Source organism: Hesperophylax consimilis, chromosome 19 (genome assembly GCF_061612785.1).
Source record: "Hesperophylax consimilis isolate HC1 chromosome 19, BYU_Hcon_1.0, whole genome shotgun sequence".
Classification (NCBI taxonomy): Eukaryota; Metazoa; Arthropoda; class Insecta; order Trichoptera; family Limnephilidae; genus Hesperophylax; species Hesperophylax consimilis.
Window position 1 is genome coordinate 13,149,270 of NC_142854.1, and position 21,058 is coordinate 13,170,327.

A 21,058-nucleotide genomic window follows, 5' to 3' on the forward strand; every position below is an offset into this window, starting at 1 on the left:
GTTCAGAATTGCTTGGATTGTTAAGCTTTCGAAATCCACTACGTAATACTAGAAGTCAGAATTTGTTTCAGAGGAGAAATTGTGAGACTAACTACCATATGTATTCCTCTCTGAAATATGAAATAATTATACAGAGTGACTGAACATTTTAAAGTTTTCACAAAACTAAGACAAAATATTGTTAATGAGGCAGTTCAGTTATGTATAATTATTAACTACGTATAAGCATTAATGATGTGTCTATATATCATTAATAGTTATATATAATTAAAAATAACTATGTACAATTCCCATTCATATGTAAAAAGCCGCTAAGAAGGGCTTTAATAAATAAATGATGATTTTTCTGTAAATTCTAATCTAGCTAATAAAATGTCTATTGTTTCTCGTGAGACAAATTCTTGAACAATCTTTTAAAAACTATAAGAAATACTGTGGCAAAATCTTAAAAATGTACCGACCTTCAAAATTTGATTTCATTTTGCTTTCCTTTGTAGATATGTTTGACGCATTTGCGGTCTCCAAAGCAGGTTGATATATTTTGAGGTCATAAAGGGTTCCCAAAAACACTAAAACGGCTATCATAAAAGTACAGAATCTGTAAAAAAAACTTTCACACTAAACAGGCAGTTTTAAAATACAATTTAATTGCAGGTAAAAATAAAATCATTTGTGATTAATCTATTTTTTGCATTTTTCCCTTGGTTTGTCATGTTGTTGATCAGATTTTCTTTAGATGCGAAATTTCACATACTGGACATACATACTTGTATTTAGACATTTAAAGTTTCATGGAGGGAACCTTCCAGATTTTTTATTTCTGATTTGCTTAGAGTTTGGCAACTCTGGTAACCGATTCTAGCTCCACGATAGCTGATGCTCAATTTTAATCACCAAAATGAACCGTTTTCTGAAAATGACTGCAGAAATTTTCAAACGATTAGACGCTTCCAACTAGCAAGTAAATTAATAAATACTTTTTATATCTCTGCTTACCAGCAGATTTAGTGTGTTGGGAACTCTTGATAAAGTAAAAGGTTCTTTACTATAATTCCGTGTATTTTCGTTACAATAAATATAAGACTGGATTTTACTACACTGTTTATTACCCGAGGGTTGGTAATTCTCTGTTTCTAGAAGCTTGAAGTCTAACAAGGATACCCCACAGGCAATTGCTACACTCTAGCGACATCTGTCGAACTCTGGAGTAAGCTTTCTGACTGGTGCCATCTATCGCTTGAATACCCATTTTTTACCATACATCACAATACTTTACAATTGACGGGAAGGCTCGAATACACCATTATAAGTGGATTCATACACTTTAATTTACTTGACTACTTATTATTAACTATTTATATGCTAGATGTGAGCGTCTCACGTGCACTGTGCAACCCGCCTGTAGACAAATAATATTGACAGATATTCGATCTTTGGATTGTTTTGTGATCCCAAACCACTACATGTTTTGTATTGACTGCATGTCAAGAATAACCAGTACTCTACTAGTCAAACCAGTACTCTAATGGTGAAAGCTGTACTTGTAATTGAGTTAATTTATACAAAAATGAATAAACGACCCAATTATAAAAATACTTTCCAAAAAATTGTTTACAGTAAGATTCACAGACATAACGCAAGGACGTGTAATCCTATCTTATTACCAAGAGTGGACTGATCCAAAACGCAAAACAGCTTTTTTTACAAATGGATGAAATATATACACTGTTGGAAACCATAAAATCTATATCAATTAATACATTCAAAATAGATTGTAAGAAACATATTGGGCATTATTATTTTTTAGGAGACATGTAAGATATAGTTAGTAAATTTATAAAAACGGCTTTAATAAAATAAAAAAAATTGTTTCACTTTCGAACGAATTAACTTTCTACCCGATCAATATTGTATTTACTCACAGAAATATGATTGCGATAGGGTGACTCATCCAGGTAGAGTCTGGTCTAGTTTTATGGACGTTTTCCAGTTTGAAGGACACGTTGTACAGCTGCTGGAAGCCCAGGACTCCAGAATCGAAATACTCCTGGAGAAGGTAGCCTAAATCTTCTTCTCCGCAACTCGATGGGACGCATAGACCTAACGTTATTTTGCTCTGAAAACATAATACTAATTACTGTTGAAGATTTCAAGGAGACTGTTTATTTCTTTGGATGTGTGATTAAAGAAATGGGAACGCCCAAAACGAATTGAGCTCGCCTAATCGCTAAGGCAATACAAATACTAATGTGCATAAAGGTATCACTTAATGACATACAGCTATCTTTAGGACGTGTCATGGTAGTTCTATCACTACATAAAACCCAAATTTTTCTCTCGTATCTGCCCCAATGATTGACGCTACGAGGCTCTCCTAAACTTTACCTCTAGAAACTAACTATTTTTAGTCAATGTGAAACGTGATTCGCTGCCAGCAAGTGGGGAATAATCATTGATTAAAAAAACCTTTATAGTGTTGGAGCTGGACCTCCTGTAAAGGGCTTTCAATCCCGGTTCTCGGAAATCCCGGAATTTTCTAGGAACCGTAATCCCGGTGTTGAAATTATCTAAATACAGGGTTTTCCAATAAGAGGTGTTATTTTGAATAGCCCGCTATTTCGGTAGATGTTACTTTGAAGCTGTCATTTTTTAACATTTGATAAGTAGAAACTACGTCATTAATACAAATGAAACGATACACGCGTCAACAACGCATTGAAATTATTAAAATTCACTCGAGTGAATTGCAAATGATCAAATGCAAATCATCTTGAGTGATGAGGCCCATTTCCACCTCGGTGGCTTCGTCAACAAGCAAAATTGTCGCATCTGGGGCTCGGAATAGGAATAAAATCGGGATTTTCATACTGTTGAAAAGCCTCTCTATCCTTAACGTGTGACTGTTTGGTGCGGTTTATGGCGGAGTCATTGGACCTTACTTTTTCGAAAATGAGGCTGGAGCAACAGTTACGGTGAATTGATTGCGCTATCGAGAGATGTTTAATGATTTTTTATAGCCGGAATCGGATGGTGTTGATCTGGACAACGTTTAATTTAAACAAGACGGCGCTACGTGCCACACTTTTACGATTGAATATCAAAATAACACCTCTTTTTGGAAAAACCTGTAAAACGATTATGGTGCTAGAAGATTTTTTGAAAGACTGATATTTTGGTAATATTTTAGAATTTTTGTTTGTTTAACCACCTTTTTTCAACAACCGGATTATCTTTTTTCGATTGACAACATATCGTTTGGATAGTAGCATGCAAATACATTTTGCAAAAAACATCATACGTAGGCTTAATTCAAAAATGACTTTAAAAACAAGAACAGATATCGACATATCAAACACTATTAACCTTTAAAGCCTCTGGAATTTTAACTACTATATTTCTTAAAGAATCTGCTAGAAAGTCAGAAGAGTTGTGTGTATTTGTAAAATCCAAATAAATGGTACTTTTGAACGTATCCGAAAACTAATAACTTTTTTTCAAAGATGATGATATACGTCATCTAATTTTATTATTAGAAATATTATAAAGCATGGGTGCCCGTGTTCATCAGGTGAAGTGAGTTCAGGATGCGTCTAACCACAAGCAGCGTGGCGTGCCAGATCAGGAGACGCTGGTTTGGTGAGATCCTTAGACTGGTCACACGATCACAATGCGCTGCAGTGGGGGGGATTTGTTCATATGTTCGTCACTCCTGGACACACTGATCCGTAGATCCCTACCCAATCTTCATACCTTTTACCTTCCCAGAATTTCCTCTTCTGACTTTTCTTAAAAAAGACTCTCCGCACAGCATCCCAAAAGAAAACATAGGCCCTGAGGTAAATAATTTTCCTTAGGGCCTCCTGTGTGGGCTTAATTTTAAAAATATTTACATTTTACAAGTCAAACATAAAAAGTTTTAAAAATGGCTCACCTTACGTTTGTTCGTCCAAATACTGAACTTAAATTACTGATAACGATAAAAATTAAATTAGACAAATGTATTATACACATTATTGCCACCTCATGTCTTTGTCGTCTAGTATAAAAATAAGAATTTAAAAAATTTACAAACTCTCATAAATTTCTCTCAAATTGTGGTCGGAACCTTTGGTTTTATGGAGGTGTATATTTTAAGTATTCTGTGGTTACCTTCTTTATTTGAATGCAAATCTTGATATTGTTTCTCTTTCTAACACCGTTTAGTTCATATTTCTAACTATAACGGTAAGGGGGACACAAAGATTTTTATGAAACCACGTGAGCTGTTCTTAAAACCGAACAAATTGACTGTACGGATAATAGCTGTTTGTTTAAAAAACCGAACAAATTAACTTAGGATTTAAATTAAAAAAGGAGCTGGCAAATGTTGAAGTCGAAAAAGCCCGGAGTACGAGTAAATCTAGAAAAACGATACGGGGATTTAAATCAACACCACCTGCTAGTGTGGAGGTAACAGGTTTTTTCAGAATGTTTAAAATAGCGACTGAAAAAAATTTAAATAATTATAATGAAAATCATTAAATGATGATAATAATGAAAATATTACAATTTCTTATTTCGGCTACTGGCATTATACCTAGCCCTCTCATTCAAAATTTAGGCGTATTAGATCTGTCAAAGAATTTATACATAAAAATGCAAAAATCAGTCATTTTAAATACATGTAGGATTACGAAAGATTTTTTAAATAATTTGTCGAAGAAAACTTCTTATAACTGCTTTTCACTTTGTGATGGCATTATTTTATTTTTTATTAAAACACAAATAACTTTGTTTTTTTGAGTATACTTGTGCTCCTGATGAAGTGAACTTGGTTCATGAAACATGTTGAGATTTTGTATTGAAATAAATTGATGTAAACAAAGTTATTTGTGTTTTAATAATTTTTTTTTTTTTTTTTAAATATTCATATTGAGGAATCAGTAGGATTTAAAGGTACAATTAGAAGTTTTACCGAGCCGAACCCTCTGGTATGAAAATATCTGGAGTTGGTGAATTATATCCCACTTGATCTCTGGTGAATTGACATGTTGTTCTTGTATTATTTTGTATTTATTATGCTTATATAATGCACTTGCATCATGTGGATTGACTAAATGATCATTTGTCGAAAAGTATGTGGAAGGGTTTAGTTTTTCCTGTGGGGAAGATTTAACCCTAGTTTCAATTTTAAAATTTAAATGATAATAATCATTAAATGATGATAATAATTAAATGATGATACCACTCAATAATCTTATCGGAATCCCGAGATCGAAAATTGCCAGCACCGTAATCCCGGTTCTGAAAATATCTCCATGATTAAAATCTCTACTTCTCTAGTCAGCAAGTCAGTAGTAGAAATCCATTGAAAATTAGTCACCTCATTATCACAATGTGTGAAGATCTGGAATGTTGAGTTGTGGTAGAAATAGGCTGCGTAGTAGGCCACAGGGAAGGCGGCAACTGACTGGAGGGTGTCATCGTTATAGGGCGGGATGTAGGGGCTGATGCTAGATTTCGCGGGGGAGTTTGAGATTCTGCATTGGACCTCGGAGCCTAGCCAATAGTTGTTTCCCCAGTGGAAGCCTGTCTCGGGGTGACCGGAGGCATCTAGCACTGGGAAATAGATCACACCATTATTTCCTATACATTTAGTTAAGTTCCCTATCAATATCAGAGTTCTTCCTCGGGAACACGAAGAAAAAATAATATCTCTTGAATTTGTGAAAGAAATTCCTTATAGTGGTGGTTGCAATCCTTATTCCAACTACAAATACCGTAAATATAACGATCCCGTTTCGGCTGTTTTTCTTTGACTTATCCATAATTATTTTAATTTTAAGTTATCTTTAAGCATGTTACATTGCAAATTAATATTGTAATTGTTTCGTCTGAGGTTTTTTGATTTCCTCATAAATAAATAACCCTTTGAGAACTAAAAATAATAAATAAATGGTTTGTGCGTGGAAACAAATGTGCGGTACTGAAAGGGTTAACAGTATATAATATAGCAAGGATTATACAAACAAATAATTGATCGACTGTGAACAAAAAATTAGAGTTGTTTTTTCTTCTTTTTTTGGGTGCTTTTTATTTCATTGTTTTAACGTTATTCAAATATAAATTAGACAAAATGTATTTCTATTTAAATTTTAATGATACATAATTACCATGAAGTCACGATAAACTGCTAGAAAACAGATTTTCAACGGGTTCTTAATAACAATCTACTTTTTTATTAAATTTAGGATCGGGTCATGTGTATTATTTTAAATCATAGACATAAGATATTTATAATGAATACAATAAAAAAAATTCAGAATCAGAAAAAATAACAAAAAAGTACATATAAAATCAGAAAGGAAAGAGAAGAAAAAAATTCTTAAATTTAGTTCACGTTGATTTATTGAATTATGTAACATGTTGTATTTTGACACATTGTAAGGAAAACAATAAGAAAACCATTGACTACTTACAACCTTTGAAAAGACTACGTTGCCACAAACATTATCTTATATTATTCTTATAAGTCACAGTTAGTATTTACTTCTAGTCAGAATTCTAAATGTTAAGGCTTGGTTTGAAAATTTCTATATTTTACACCATTTGTGTAATGCCATACATACTATGTTTGGTTTAAAACTTCCACTAAAAATGTAATATTTTTGATTTTATTTCATAATTTATCCTCTAAAAAGAATACTTTGCGTTGTTTAATTCGTAAATCCCAGAAATGTGATACTAATCACAATAGCATTATCATAGAATCACCACGCACAGGATTTGCCTTTGAAGGATTTTTTATTTATATAACAGTTCTAATGACATGTACATTTTTTTCTCAATAATTTCGGCCTCCGTGGTCTAGGGGTAAGGCTCTCAACTAGCAATTCGAAGGTCGCGAATTCAAATCACGGCGTGCGCAATTACATTTCATTTGATGAATTTGTGTTATTTCACAATTTATTCATATAAAATCGTAACACACAAAAAATTCTGCGTGCGTACGTTTACGCTCGCAAAACTCGAAAAGTAGCCTACAGATATCGTTGAAAATTTCACAGTTTGTCCTCGACAGTGATAAGAGTGTTTAGAGAGTAATTTGAATGGTATTAGAAGTCGGGGACGCCCGAGGAATACTTAACGCGATATCTCTGCACCGGAATGAGATGCGCAGTCGAATTAAAATCAATGTAATGTAGTTTTTTAACAGTAATATTGTGGTATACAGTAGTGAATGGTGGAAGAAGTCAGAGACGCCAAGGAAGATATTAGCAAGAGCGAAGCCTTATTAAAATAAATACACTTATTTTTACGTTTACTTACGTTTGACGGCCCATCTCTCTTTGTTTCTGATTCCTTCTTCGACTGCCATAAGCTGTCTAATGCAGTCGGAATCTGTGCCATTTTTAGTTGCAGTCAGAACTAGTCCATATAATATCGACTGCTTTTCAAGATAGCCGTCACTGAGCATTTCACTGTCACACATCACGCACAATGCCACCAACACAAACACACCACGGAGAGATATTAACATTTTCACTGGATTTTCACGATATTAATTCTTTTTTTTTCAACATGTTACAAATAAGAAATAATACATGGCATGAGAAAAGTCAAAATAAACTAATTTGTATTAATTTATCGATGGGTTCTTTTTACGTCGAAAAGAAAACATATCTTATTTTACAGAGATAACAACATCAAAACAACAATCTTTAAAAAAGTGGTAATTTAATGCTTTTTATAATATAATAATATGTTTGTTGAAAAACACACGTCGCGCGTCGTTTCAGAATTCAGAATGTACGCACAGTAAGAAGATTCACTTATAAATGATTATTCGCCATCACAGTGGAGAGATTGGCAGCCACTAATAGCGCTAATGGTATATTTACACGAGCTATTACGTGGCTAAACGGTAACTTACTACTTACTACTAAAACGCTGTGTCTCCACGTGGATAGTGCCTTCAAATAAACTAAAATGTTTACTTACTACTAAATCACTCTACTAAACACTGGCCTCTTGTAAATGAGGTGGCTTGTTCCTTGGTCGTGTATTATGTATATAGTATTCCTCGGTCATGATGAATACTATGTCCCTATAAACCTTAAATCTCTTGAACAACGCCGTGATATCAGAGACGTGATATAGTATTCCTCGGTCATGATGAATACTATGTCCCTATAAACCTTAAATCTCTTGAACAACGCCGTGATATCAGAGACCTATTGATGCTCTATAAGATACTTCATAACCATATTGATAGCCCATACTTACTACAAAATATTCATTTCAAATGTCCAAAAAGAGTTACTCGATCTCTGGATACGTTTTATATTCCTAAAAGCAATACAAATTACCTCGAAAATGTATTTATAAGAAGAAGCTGTAGCACATTTAATAGGTTATGCCCAAACATCGATGTGTTTAACACAAACCTAGCTAAATTCACAGCATCCGTAAAAAAGTGATACTGCATCTTATTTAACCAAAAAACTTAATTTTTCATTTTTTTTTTTTTAAATATTTCAATTGATTAACACATTTTTGATAATTGATGTACTTTATCAGAATTGTTTGTATTAGGTATGTTGTTATGTATTTTTCTGTTATGGTTTGTTTTGTCGTTATTTTATTGGTCAATGACATAACTACTCTGATCACTGTCATATATGTATGTATAAAGACTGTTTATAACGCTAATAAATAAAATAAAATAAATAAAATTAATCGAGGTGGCTTTGTCGTGAATTTTATTGACGTGGCTAGAACATACGTTTTAATTAAGGTGACTCGGTTATGTATTAATTGATGTGGCTTAGAAATATGTATTAATTGAGATATTTTAGTGATGTATTGATAGAGTGGTTTTGAATTATGTATTAATTGTTTTGGTTTGGTCATGTATTATTTTAGGTGTATGGGGACTACTTTAACTCGTCCCACATATGATAACACTAAATAATTACTCCGCCGTCTGAAGCCCCGGGAGAGCCAGGCGCGGACGGGAACGCAACTCTCTGCCATTCTAGTTTCAACTTTCGACCAACCCACCACTCTCTACTACCACCGTCTCTGCGTTCACTTAACTTGTAAATTCATTCTCGCAAATAAATTCAACAAAGATCGCAGACCTTTATCTTTCAATCATCAGAATTCCTTGAACACAGATTTACGATACCGGCAGCCATCGTAAATTACATTTATCCTGCCATACTGGTGATCCCGACTTTACACTGCCATACTGGTGATCCCGACGTTCACGCTGCCATAGGTGTATTAATTGAAGTGACTTGGTCATGCATTAATTGAGGTGGATTGGCCATATATTTAATTGAAGTAACTTGGTCGTATATTAATTGAAGTATCTTGGTCCTGTATTTTATTGAGATGGCTTGAACACACGTATTAATTGGCGTGATATGGTCATGTATTAATTGAGGTAGTTTGGTCACATGCTTAATTGAGATGGCTTGGAGATACGTATTAATTCAGGTAAATTCGTTATTTATTAATTGAGGTGGATTGGTCATGTATTGATAGCGGTTACTTGGTTATGTATTAACTTGGATATATGTATTCATTGAGGCGGCTTGGTGTCGTATTAATGCAGGTAGCTTGATCATGTATTAAATGAGATGTCTTTAGTCATGTATTGATTGAGGTGGCTTGTAGATATGTGGATATTAATTGAATTGGTTTGGTCATATATTAATTGAGGTGGCTTGGTTATACATTATTAGAGGTGGATTAGTCATTTATTTAATTTAGGTGGGTTGGTCATGTATCAATTGAGGTAGCTTAGTCACATTGTTTTGAGTAATTTCATAATACAACTCCCAATCGAATTCCGATGCTAAGCTTTGAAAGCCTTGATATATATGTAAGTTTCATAAAATATAAAATACAGCACAAAGTTATTTGCTCAATCCCATGTTCTAATTTGTTAATTTTATCGACCAACAGTAGGTCTGACAGGCATCGCGTCACAGAGATGAACTTAGCAACCCAACTTCTAAAAACGTTTACGAAACCAGCGAAGATCATTAATTTTTTGGCAAAAGTGTTGTTGTAATTTGTTGTGTGACGTAGAAATGTAAGATTTTTTTAAATTATTCATATAGCTAATTAAATCGTTAATTAGAAATTCCGCGAGAGCCCCTATCGAAAATGTATTTAACTGCCTTAAATTCGTGTTTGAAAAATAATCTTTACAACGCTCATGGGATGAATTTGATGGAAGAATAATTTGTTCCGTGCAGACAAACAAAAGATAAAAGCAATGTTTCTTTCCTCCTCCGATCTTTCGACAGCCAAATAACGCTATTTCTTTTTGGTAAATATATTCTTAAGCCAATATTTTTTTTATTTCTTTGTTAATTTTAAGGTTCACACGCCCCGTCTATATAATACTTAGTCTATGATGTGAAGAATTGAATTCTACTGAAAAATATGAGCGTTTTTCTAGAGGAAGACGTTCAGTGGGCCTCCCCAGACATAGTTAAGAAAAACGACTCCATAGACTCGACTACGAGGAGGAGCTGGACCCGCTTTGATGGATGCCGCTGAAGTTGCTGGGTCCCTGACTCCAATAGGACAAGGGGAAGAAGATATAATATGATGTATCGATGTATGTAGTAGGTAAATAATATATTTTTAACACGACAAATCACTTTACAAAAACTTGTCGTCAGAAGATTTAAAAATACGTTTTTAAATGTAATAAAAAACTACTTTGTGACTTTATTCTGACGTCAGTGTTTGCGACCAAAATGGAATCATCGAACGAAATTACACTTTTTATTGGAATTATTATGCTAAATACTTACAGAAAAAATGTATTTGTGCACTACGATAGTACCGAATGTTTCCAAAAATGTTTTTGGACTAGTTTGGAATATCCGCCGAAAGTCCCCTTTTACCCCGAAAATTCTGCTTAAATTATTTATACTCGCGATTTAATTCGACAATGTTTTTTCACGTTTTTTTAATTCATTCTTCAGCTTCCTAACAAAATCTAAAATTTTAAATTTAATTTTTAAAATTATCTACAGTGAATAAGTATAAAAATTTAAGATTTTACGATAAAAAATATATTGCCTATTATTTTCTTTTGTCCGAATGAATGAATCGATTCAAACTCATTGATGTATTATATTTAGATGAGACTTGAAGCGAAAATATGGGTTCTGCCCTTTTACCTCTAACTAACCTCCGGATATTAACTGTAATGTCATCCGATTTCAGAGAAATGCGTGTATGTCCGCATGTGCATATGCGATTCCCATCAAAGGTGTACATAATGCATTGTCATCGAAAAGGAGTCTACCAAGTTTCAACTCGATATGATGCCGGGAAGTGCGCTAATTTACGCTCCCAAGATTTTCATTCACATACAGGATTTTCCAATAAGAGTTGTTATTTTGAATAGCCCGCTATTTCGGTAGATGTTACTTTGAAGCTGTCATTTTTTAACATTTGACAAGTAGAAACTACGCCAATTATAAAAATGGAATAATGCACGCTTAGTTATTAAAATTCACTTGAGTGAATCAAATGCAAATCATCTTGAGTGATGAGGCCTATTTCCACCTCGGTGGCTTCGTCAACAAGCAAAATTGTCGTATCTAGGGCTCGGAAAACCCAAGAGTTATTGTTGAAAAGCCTCTCTATCCTCAACGTGTGACTGTTTGGTGCGGTTTATGGTCCGGCGGAGTCATTGGACCTTTCTTTTTCGAAAATGAGGCTGGAGCAACAGTTACGGTGAATGGATTGCGCTATCGAGAGATGATTAATGATTTTTTATAGCCGGAATTGGATGGTATTGATCTGGACAACGTTTACTTTAAAAAAAACGGCGCTACGTGCCACACAAGCAACGAAACCATTGATCTTTTACGATTGAATATCAAAATAACACCTCTTATTGGAAAACCCTGTATAAAAAAAACAAAAATAATTAAAATTCAGTAAAAAAAATCGATAATTAAATTTATTTAATTATGGTAGACATTTTCGGTTTGTTATCTAGTTATGAATAATCCTTTCACATCTTAAATTTTTTTTATTATCTGGCATTTTTTACGTAAAGTCTTTCAAACGTCATTCTTAAAAAAAACAAGGCATCAAAATCAAACAAAAAACGTGCATACGTGTTATTTATTGAAGGTATTAGGGCAGACCGGTGAGAAGTCACGGGATACATAATTTCAATTTTGTAATAGACAAATAAATAAATAATCTGTTAAAATATTATGTTATAGATACCTACTGTCACTAGTAATTATTGTGTGCTAAATTTCGAGTATGGTTATCTTGTTCAAAGGAATTGTGGGGAATCAAACAATACAATACATATTCATAAATTGTCGTAAAATAAACAAGTCGATTTTCCTAAAAGAAACCTAGTTTTAAAATACATTGATTGTCGTAAAATAAACAAGACGATTATCGTAAAGAAACGTTGTGTTAAAATACATAGATTTTCGTAAAATATCGATTGTGTCGTAAAATAAACAAGACGATTTTCCTAAAAGAATCCTAGTGCTAAAATACATAGATTCTCGTAAAATAAACAAGACGATTTTCATAAAAGAAACCTAGTGTTAAAATATATAGATTGTCCTAAAGGCAATTTTAATGCTAAAATAAATGACTAAGCCAAATACAATAACATCATCGAAGAATTTGCCTGACCATATTATATTATAAGAAACTTTTGTGGAAGTCAAAAAACTACCAAAAGGAATATCGCTTAATCTGTGTACGGTATAATATATATATATATAGAAATTTGCCTTTTGTAAATTTGCCGTTTGCAAATTTGCCGTTGGTAAATTTGCCATTTGTAAATTTGCCGTTAGTAAATTTGCCGTTTGTAAATTTGCCGTTTGTAAATTTGCCGTTAGTAAATTTGCCGTTAGTAAATTTGAAAAATTTTATACAAAAGTAAATGTACATTCCAAATAGAGAATTATTAATCGATTTAAATTTTTTTTTACCCGTACGTAGGTACCTACTGTACCGCTTGTCTGAACAATCAGTTCCAAATTCAAAAAGGGCACTTAAATTCAATGCAAATTTGATATGATGTTTATATATTTTTATTTGATTATATCAGGGAATTTGAGAGAATCCGGTTATTACTTACATTTTAAAACTGAAAACGCTTTATATAAATTCCCATCTTTATTAAGGAAAAGTATTTAATTAGTCTTCGATATTGGAATATGTAGTTACGTGATTTTCTTTAAATCGCTGTTGGTTTTTCATACGTAAAACGCAAAACAAACAATTTACCTTTATTTAACTGGCCCTTGTTAAATAATAATTGATGATGAAATAAGTGACGTTCTGTTTGAGGTAAAATTAACTTATTATAAATTGCAATGTCAATGCGAGGAGATTTCAAAAAGTTAAATTAAATCCAAAATTAATGATTAGAGTAAAATTTTTAAACATTGTTTCTTAAAAATCTTTATTTAATATTTATATTGACAGAAGTCATGGTGCAAACTGAACATATATTTTTAATAACTTTGGTGATGTTCTTGTACTTTTTTTTCCATTATTTCTGGCTTTCACCCTTCAAGGGTGTTCTTGGCCATCATTTAAAATTATTGACAAATGAAAGGTGAATTTAAATATTAATTTTATTTAAATAGGCAAATTTCAAAATTATAATGAAAATTGGAGTCGAGTTCAGACTTAGAAGAGATGAGATGTTGAATGGAGGGGAGGCAATTTTAGATAAGGCTTGATAGAAGAGAGGATATTTGTTTAGAGAGGGACAACCAAAAAATATGTGATCTAAAGTTCTCACTTCTAGACCACAGAATGTACAATCTGGGGAGTCAATGACGTGAATTTTAAAAAGATGGGAAGGAACGGAACAATGTCCGATCCTCATTCGAATGAGTGAAGAAATTTCTTTTTTGGAAAAATGAAGGATTGCTGAAACCACGGTTTTGATGGAATAGTCCTTTGTATTGAGGCATAGCAGGCTCCCTTGGATTGACTAGCAATGTGCCAATACTCCGACCAAACATTGCGGGATCTATCTTTGATGATGGAAAAAATGTCAGATAGGGGGTTCTTGTACTTGCCATACCAGAAAAAATTAAATAAGTAAAAAATAAAATGGGCATCTGCACAATTATAATACAATTTAATAATGACAATTTAATAATGACAATTTTCTTTTTTTCTAAAATGTGGAGAGGTTGGTGCAATCCAACAAATCCCTTAGAAAGTGTAAATAAGTTAAAAAAATAAAAAAAGAGTGGAATTTTAAAATCATAATTTTTATTTTCTTATAATATACAACCAATTTTAATTTCAATTACAGTACAGTCTACTTACTCATTCTGACACTCTTTAACATCTGGGAAGATAATTATAAAAACAAACATACGCTGATATAATTATACACAACTCATCTAACCATCCATTTTCACAAAATCTCTTAGCTTTCCATCATTTGATCAATAGATTAATTAATATCCCGTTATCCCCAAATAATTTCAAAGCTGAACTTATTACCATTAAAATAATAGCATCTAATAATAGTTATAACTCCAAATTAATAGACGACATACTAAACAAAAAATGTAAGAAAAAATTTCATTTGTCCTACATTTACCCATTGCTTAGGGATAATATTAAAAAGCAATGGAGAAAAATATTGTTTGTAAATCATAAAACCTATAATTTAATAGGGAAAAAAATTCCTATTACAATACAGCCAGCTTTTTATACGAATAATAAATTGAAAAATTATATTCTAAATAACAAGGACAAAGACTTAAAAATTAAAAAATCCGGAGTTTACCAATTGAATTGCAATGATTGTAACCATTTTTACATAGGTAAAACTTGCAGAAATTTTGAAACAAGGATTAAGGAACATTTGAGATGTCTAAATAGCAATAATTATTCGGAATTTGCTAACCATCTAATTGAATTGAACCATTCATTTGACATAAATACTGGTTTTAAAATTTTACACACTAATGTTAGTGGTTTTCAGTTAGACCTTTTAGAAATATTAGAAATTAGGAAAAATGTCAATAGAAATTTAAATATTATTAATAATCAAACTAATTTTGTGAATAACCCTGTCTTAAACATATTTCCATTGTAATTTTTTGTCTTTGATCTTCTAAGCACCTCCCTTTCCACCTCTCACCCCTCCCCTCAACCCCCCACCCCCCCACACTACTTCCTTTTCTACCCACACCTGTCTCTATATACTTGACAATTTAGTTTTTAGTACATTAATTGTCCTGATGAAGAGAACATCGTTCTCGAAACATGTTGACTTTATATAAAAAATAAAGATTATCGTGGTAAAAACAAAGTGTTTTAATTATTTTATTAATAAAATTGTGCCACAAAGTGAAATTGCAAAATTTGAAGAAGTAAAAAAATATTATTCATTTTCGTTGGGTATTTTGGCCTCAAATCCAAATTTAAGTTTTGTGTGAAAACAGCCGATCCTATAAAGGCTTAGGCCGCACAGCCGATCCTATAAAGGCTTAGGCCGCACAGCCGATCCTATAAAGGCTTAGGCCGCACAGCCGATCCTATAAAGGCTTAGGCCGCACAGCCGATCCTATAAAGGCTTAGGCCGCACAGCCGATCCTATAAAGGCTTAGGCCGCACAGCCGATCCTATAAAGGCTTAGGCCGCACAGCCGATCCTATAAAGGCTTAGGCCGCACAGCCGATCCTATAAAGGCTTAGGCCGCACAGCCGATCCTATAAAGGCTTAGGCCGCACAGCCGATCCTATAAAGGCTTAGGCCGCACAGCCGATCCTATAAAGGCTTAGGCCGCACAGCCGATCCTATAAAGGCTATTTACAAAGAAATTTAATAAAAGTACTGTTTCTGAAATTTAATTAAACAGCGTCCTTCGTTGTGTCATGCTGTTGTGCTAGTAATTAACAATTTGGGAGGTGAGTATGGGTACCACCTACAAGTGGTTCGTTACATTTGGAGACTAAGTAGTGGTGCCCGGGCTCATGGGGTGAGGTTTATCTTGGCGGCCGATGCGTTTGCCAACCTACTGCGTGGCGGGTCGAATTGAGAGAGACTGGTGAAGGAGACCCTTTGACCTCTCCAACCGGACTCTCTATCGACCCATCGACTTGCACTGCAGTGGGAGGGATGGATTCATACGTCTGTCAGTTTTAGACACATCGACTCCCAAATTCCTACCCACCCCTCGTACCGTTCCCTTCCCATAACCTTCCCCTTCCTTTCCCTAAAAAGACCCTTATCAGCATCCCCAAGGATAAATTAGGCCCTGATGGAATTCTTTTCCTCAGGGCTTCCCGTGTAAAGTTATGTAAAAAAATATTATTATATGAAGAAGTGTGTCTGTAGGTCGCAGAGTGGATTTGATTTTGCAATCCCGCTTTTAACCGGATGTTAATAGATCAGCAATCCTTATTTTTATCCGTACATGACCGGCCTTGACATTGACAAAAAGGTCCCGTCCATTCCGGACCCAGAATGCAGCTGGTTTTCAGCAATATATAAATGTATGCATGATAAATTATTAAAATAAAATAAAATAAAAAAATTACACTAAATTCAATAATAAAATCAAATAAACTTCAAATTTCAAACCTAATATAACTGTAGACACGCACATGAAATGGGCACCCACATAAGTAATTTTTCGCAAGCTTTTACGAGCCATTGCGGGGCGAATTTACAAAATTAAATATTTCATGCCTATAAGTACGTTAAAAATGATCTATTTGTCACTAGCAAAATCTACGATCAAATACGGAATAACGTTTTGGGGTAAAACTCGTGCAAGACAAATATAGGTTACATTAAAACAATTCAAAACTCTATGACTAAGCTTTTGGTAAGCAAAAGTATTTATGCAGAAAGAAGAGGTATTAAATTATTACATGAACCAGTTCATATTTATGTTACCTATATTATTATGTGATTTCAAAGTTTTGATGATTTTGATTTTAATATCGGGATGGAACAAATTTTGGAGGATTGGTTATCATCGCCAGTTGAAAAATGGATTGTTGGCTAAATGGTTCTACGGTTCTTCAAATCCGCAGAATCCGAGGTTGCGTGATTATCTTCAGTGTGAAATAACGAGAATTTGGATAATTCTAATTTAGTTTTTTATTTTAACAAAACTCACTAATAATAATTTTACGAACAAATAAATCGCGTACGCAAGAGGAGGTTTAGGATCAATCCGACGGCTAGGCTGTTGGAGACAGAATAATAAAGGGTTTTCCAATAAGAGGTGTTATTTTGATATTCAATCGTAAAAGATCAATGGTTTCCTTGCTTGTGTGGCACGTAGCCCCGTCTTGTTGAAAGTAAACCTTGTCCAGATTAATACCATCCAATTCCGGCCATAAAAAATCATTAATCATCTCTTGATAGCAATCCGTTCACCGTAACTTTTGCTCCAGCCTCATTTTCGAAAAAGTAAGGTCCAATGACTCCGCCGGACCATAAACCGCACCAAACAGTCACACGTTGAGGATAAAGAGGCTTTTCAACAATAATTCTTGGGTTTTCCGAGCCCCAGATGCGATAATTTTGCTTGCTGACAAAGCCACCGAGGTGGAAATGGGCCTTATCACTCAAGATGATTTGAATTTGATTCACTCAAGTGAATTTTAATAATTTCAATGCGTTGTTGAAGCGTGTATGGTTCCGTTTTTATTAATGGCGTAGTTTTTACTTATCAAATGTTAAAAAATGACAGCTTCAAAAATAACATCTACCGAAATAGCGGGCTATTCAAAATAACACCTCTTATTGGAACACCCTGAATACAGTAATAATAATTTACCGCGCGAGGTATCGCGCGCAGGTTTACAATGATACTAGCCTCACAAGAATGTGGGTAAAAATAATATTGTAGTTATTTTCGGGAGACGCAAACTCCCTATAATTTAACCTACAAATAAATGTTCTCTTTGGCATGTATTGTGTTCATGGGAGTTACGGGACCACTGGTGTCTGTCAAACAGATAGGCAGGAACCTTCCAATTCATCAAACTAAACATAAACCTTGTACTCTGTACGTATGGCTAAATGGAAGGAAAGTTGATGTTAGTCGTAGCGTCAAATAATTGGGTCATATTATCACAGATGACCTGAACGACATCGAATATATGGAAAGAAAAAGAAAAGCAATATCCGTTAGAGCAGATATGCTGTCAAGGTGTTTTCACTTTTGCAGCACAAAATTCATAAGGATACCTACTAGTTAACGCTTTCTGCACTTCGCTGTATACGTCAGAACTGTGGTAGATTACACTTCATCCCAATGGCATAAGCTGAAAGTCGCTTACAATAATGCTTATCGCCAACTATTCCGCCTACTGAGATACTGCAGCGCTATGTTGTTGGAAGGACGAGTGCTCCCTTTCAGAGCGCTTCTCCGCCACCATATGGAAAGCTTATGGCGCAGACAGACGCAAAGATACATACGAGATATAAAGAAAATGCAAGGTAAACGCAATAATACAATTATCTCTGCTATGGTCGCCTGGATGGAGTCCCCCATAATTAGGGTTGCCAGATGATAATTTGATAAAGGAGGGCAGATGGGTCTAAAAAGGAGGATTTTCTGTAAAAAAGGAGGACATTCAGAAATTAAACGAATTTTTTATGTTATTTTAATCTTATTTAGCTGAGCTGCCAATTTTGGAAAGAAGTTCTTGGTTTTTTAACAAATAATTATAAAAATCTTCACATGTCATGTTTTTGAAGTTGTATTGAGTAAGAATTAAAGATTTAACTGAATGCACACTTAGTCTATTCCTCTCTTAGCTCCACTGAGTTATGCATTATGTGCGCTTATACAAAAATAAAACTCGTAGATCTTGAGCAGTTATGAGAAACATTCAATGTTTTCAACACTTTTGAATTAGATTGTCTTCAAATCTTCAAATCATAATATGCTTCATATTCATCTGATTTTGATTTAAGAAATGAAATCAAGTTACAAAATTGATCGTGTAGCTAAACATCTTCAATCTCTACACCTCTGATTTTCAAGAACTCAATGCATGAAACTAAATCATCATAGTCTAGGTTTTCGTTCTCTTTCAGCAATGTCATCCACTCAAAACATTTTAAATCTTCCAAGGGTTTTACCCATTCCATCAAGTAATCTTCACAAGCCTTGTAAACAATTAAAAAATCTTCCTCCAGTCCCGCCCGATGTTTAGCAAAAAGGAGGACTTACAGTAGGTAAGGGAGGACAAAACATGTAAAAGGAGGACATGTCCTCCTTTTGGATACCATCTGGCAACCCTACCCATGATGGCCCTCTGAAGACGAGATACGTTCAAATATCTTTCATAAACGGCTGCGGCACAAATTTTTGTCTTTAAATTTTTTCACCTCTTTTTTTTTTTGTGATTTGTTTTTGGGGTGTTATGCCGTGTTGCGCTAACTCCTTCTTTAGCCATCGTTTTGGACAGCATTACAGTGTACATCATCTATATGTAATGCTGTCCGAAACGTTGGCTAAAGAAGGAGTTAGCGCAACACGGCATAACACCCCAAAAACAAATCACAAAAATACTTTTGGCCGTGAAAATCTTAAATCATATTTTTCACCTCTTTTTTTTTGTGCCTATCTGTGTATTGTTATTTTGTCTAATTTATTTTTCTTATTATTTGTCTGATTTTCAATGTATGGCACTGCATACAATCTGAAAATAACTATTATTATATCAGTTCTACAAACTTTTTGTACTTCCTACGTAGCTTGAAGGTGAACTATTTATATACTTGACCTATTGACTTAACATAATTCAAGCTTGCATCGTTTGAAAGGCTTAAAAGGTGCTAAGTGTATGCATAACTAAGTGCAACGATGCATTAATGCATTTGTAATGCACTTTACTGCAATTTACTATAGCACTTCGGGAACAGCTCCGTAGTGTGAAGATAAAAGATTACCACTGGCGGTTTTCTCTTTCAATTGCGATTGTGCAGTAAGAGATGATGAGATAATCAGAGATGATGAGATAAAATATGAACCACCATTGGTTTTAATATTTTCTATCATTTACACAATTTACAGCAGAATCAAAGCAAAAAATATAGGCAAAGCAATACATTTACTGTAAAATTAACTAACTAATTAATAACTTTTTCGAACAGCAATAGACAAAGTATTCTTGGCTCTATAAGTATCCACGCTGTAACACCACCACAGCCCAACAATTTTATAAATATTTTGGTGTCAAATGGTTTAACCAATTACCTCTTAACATAAGATTAGAAACGAATTATAAAAAAATCAACAGCTCAATCAAAACACTATATCAATAGCATATTAAAATCGTTTATACTTAAAAATACAATATACCTAATCTCTCAATTATTATTATGTTGAAATCATTTTCTCTTATTTCTTATTCTTATCTCTTTCCTTCTTTTACATCCTTTTCTATTTGATATAATTTTGTTATATATGTATATATGTATGTAAAAAAATATAAAAATTCTTTTCATGATTTTTACACTCTCTGAAAAAATATGTTAAATTATTATTTACACGCGTTTCTCCGCCTTTTTAACACGAGCATTTGCTCTAAAAAAATGTGAATCATGATGTACTGTAATGTATTAAAAAGAAAACAAAAACTTAATGTGATGTAATAACATGTAATTGTAAATTTAATATTGAATAAAAAATAAAAAAATCTTTCACGGTAGTTAGATTTATGTTTTTTTACAGTAGCTCCACATAGGATGTCCTGAGGAAATTATTTACCCTCGGGGTCTATGTCATCTTTGGGGATGGTGTGGAGGAAGTGCAGAGAAGGAAAAAGGTATGATGGGTGGGTAGGAATCCTGAGGTCAATGGACCCAGGTGTAGCGGACGTGTGAATCTATCCCTCCGACTGAGCTGAAAGCGATTGGGTTAACTGAGTACTGCTGGAGAGGTCAAATGGTATCCTTCAACGTCAGTTCAATGAAATCTATGATTTGATTTGAATTTAAGTTTCATTTGGACAGAGAAATTTCATTTACTGAAGCATAAAACTTTACAACA

General features: G+C 33.7%; 1 protein-coding gene across 1 annotated transcript in view; it reads right to left on the reverse strand.

The window, feature by feature from the left end:
* The window catches only part of LOC149414831 (nose resistant to fluoxetine protein 6-like), a 37,283-nt gene extending 29,458 nt beyond the window's left edge, over positions 1-7,825 (reverse strand). Inside the window, exons 1-4 of the mRNA XM_089643565.1 lie at positions 7,309-7,825; positions 5,363-5,598; positions 1,923-2,116; positions 462-598 (exon numbers count right to left, since the gene is read on the reverse strand). Coding sequence (XP_089499691.1) covers positions 462-598; positions 1,923-2,116; positions 5,363-5,598; positions 7,309-7,519 — 778 coding nt within the window. The 5' untranslated portion in view covers positions 7,520-7,825. The remainder of the gene's footprint in view (positions 1-461; positions 599-1,922; positions 2,117-5,362; positions 5,599-7,308) is intronic.
* Positions 7,826-21,058: the final 13,233 nt, after the last annotated feature.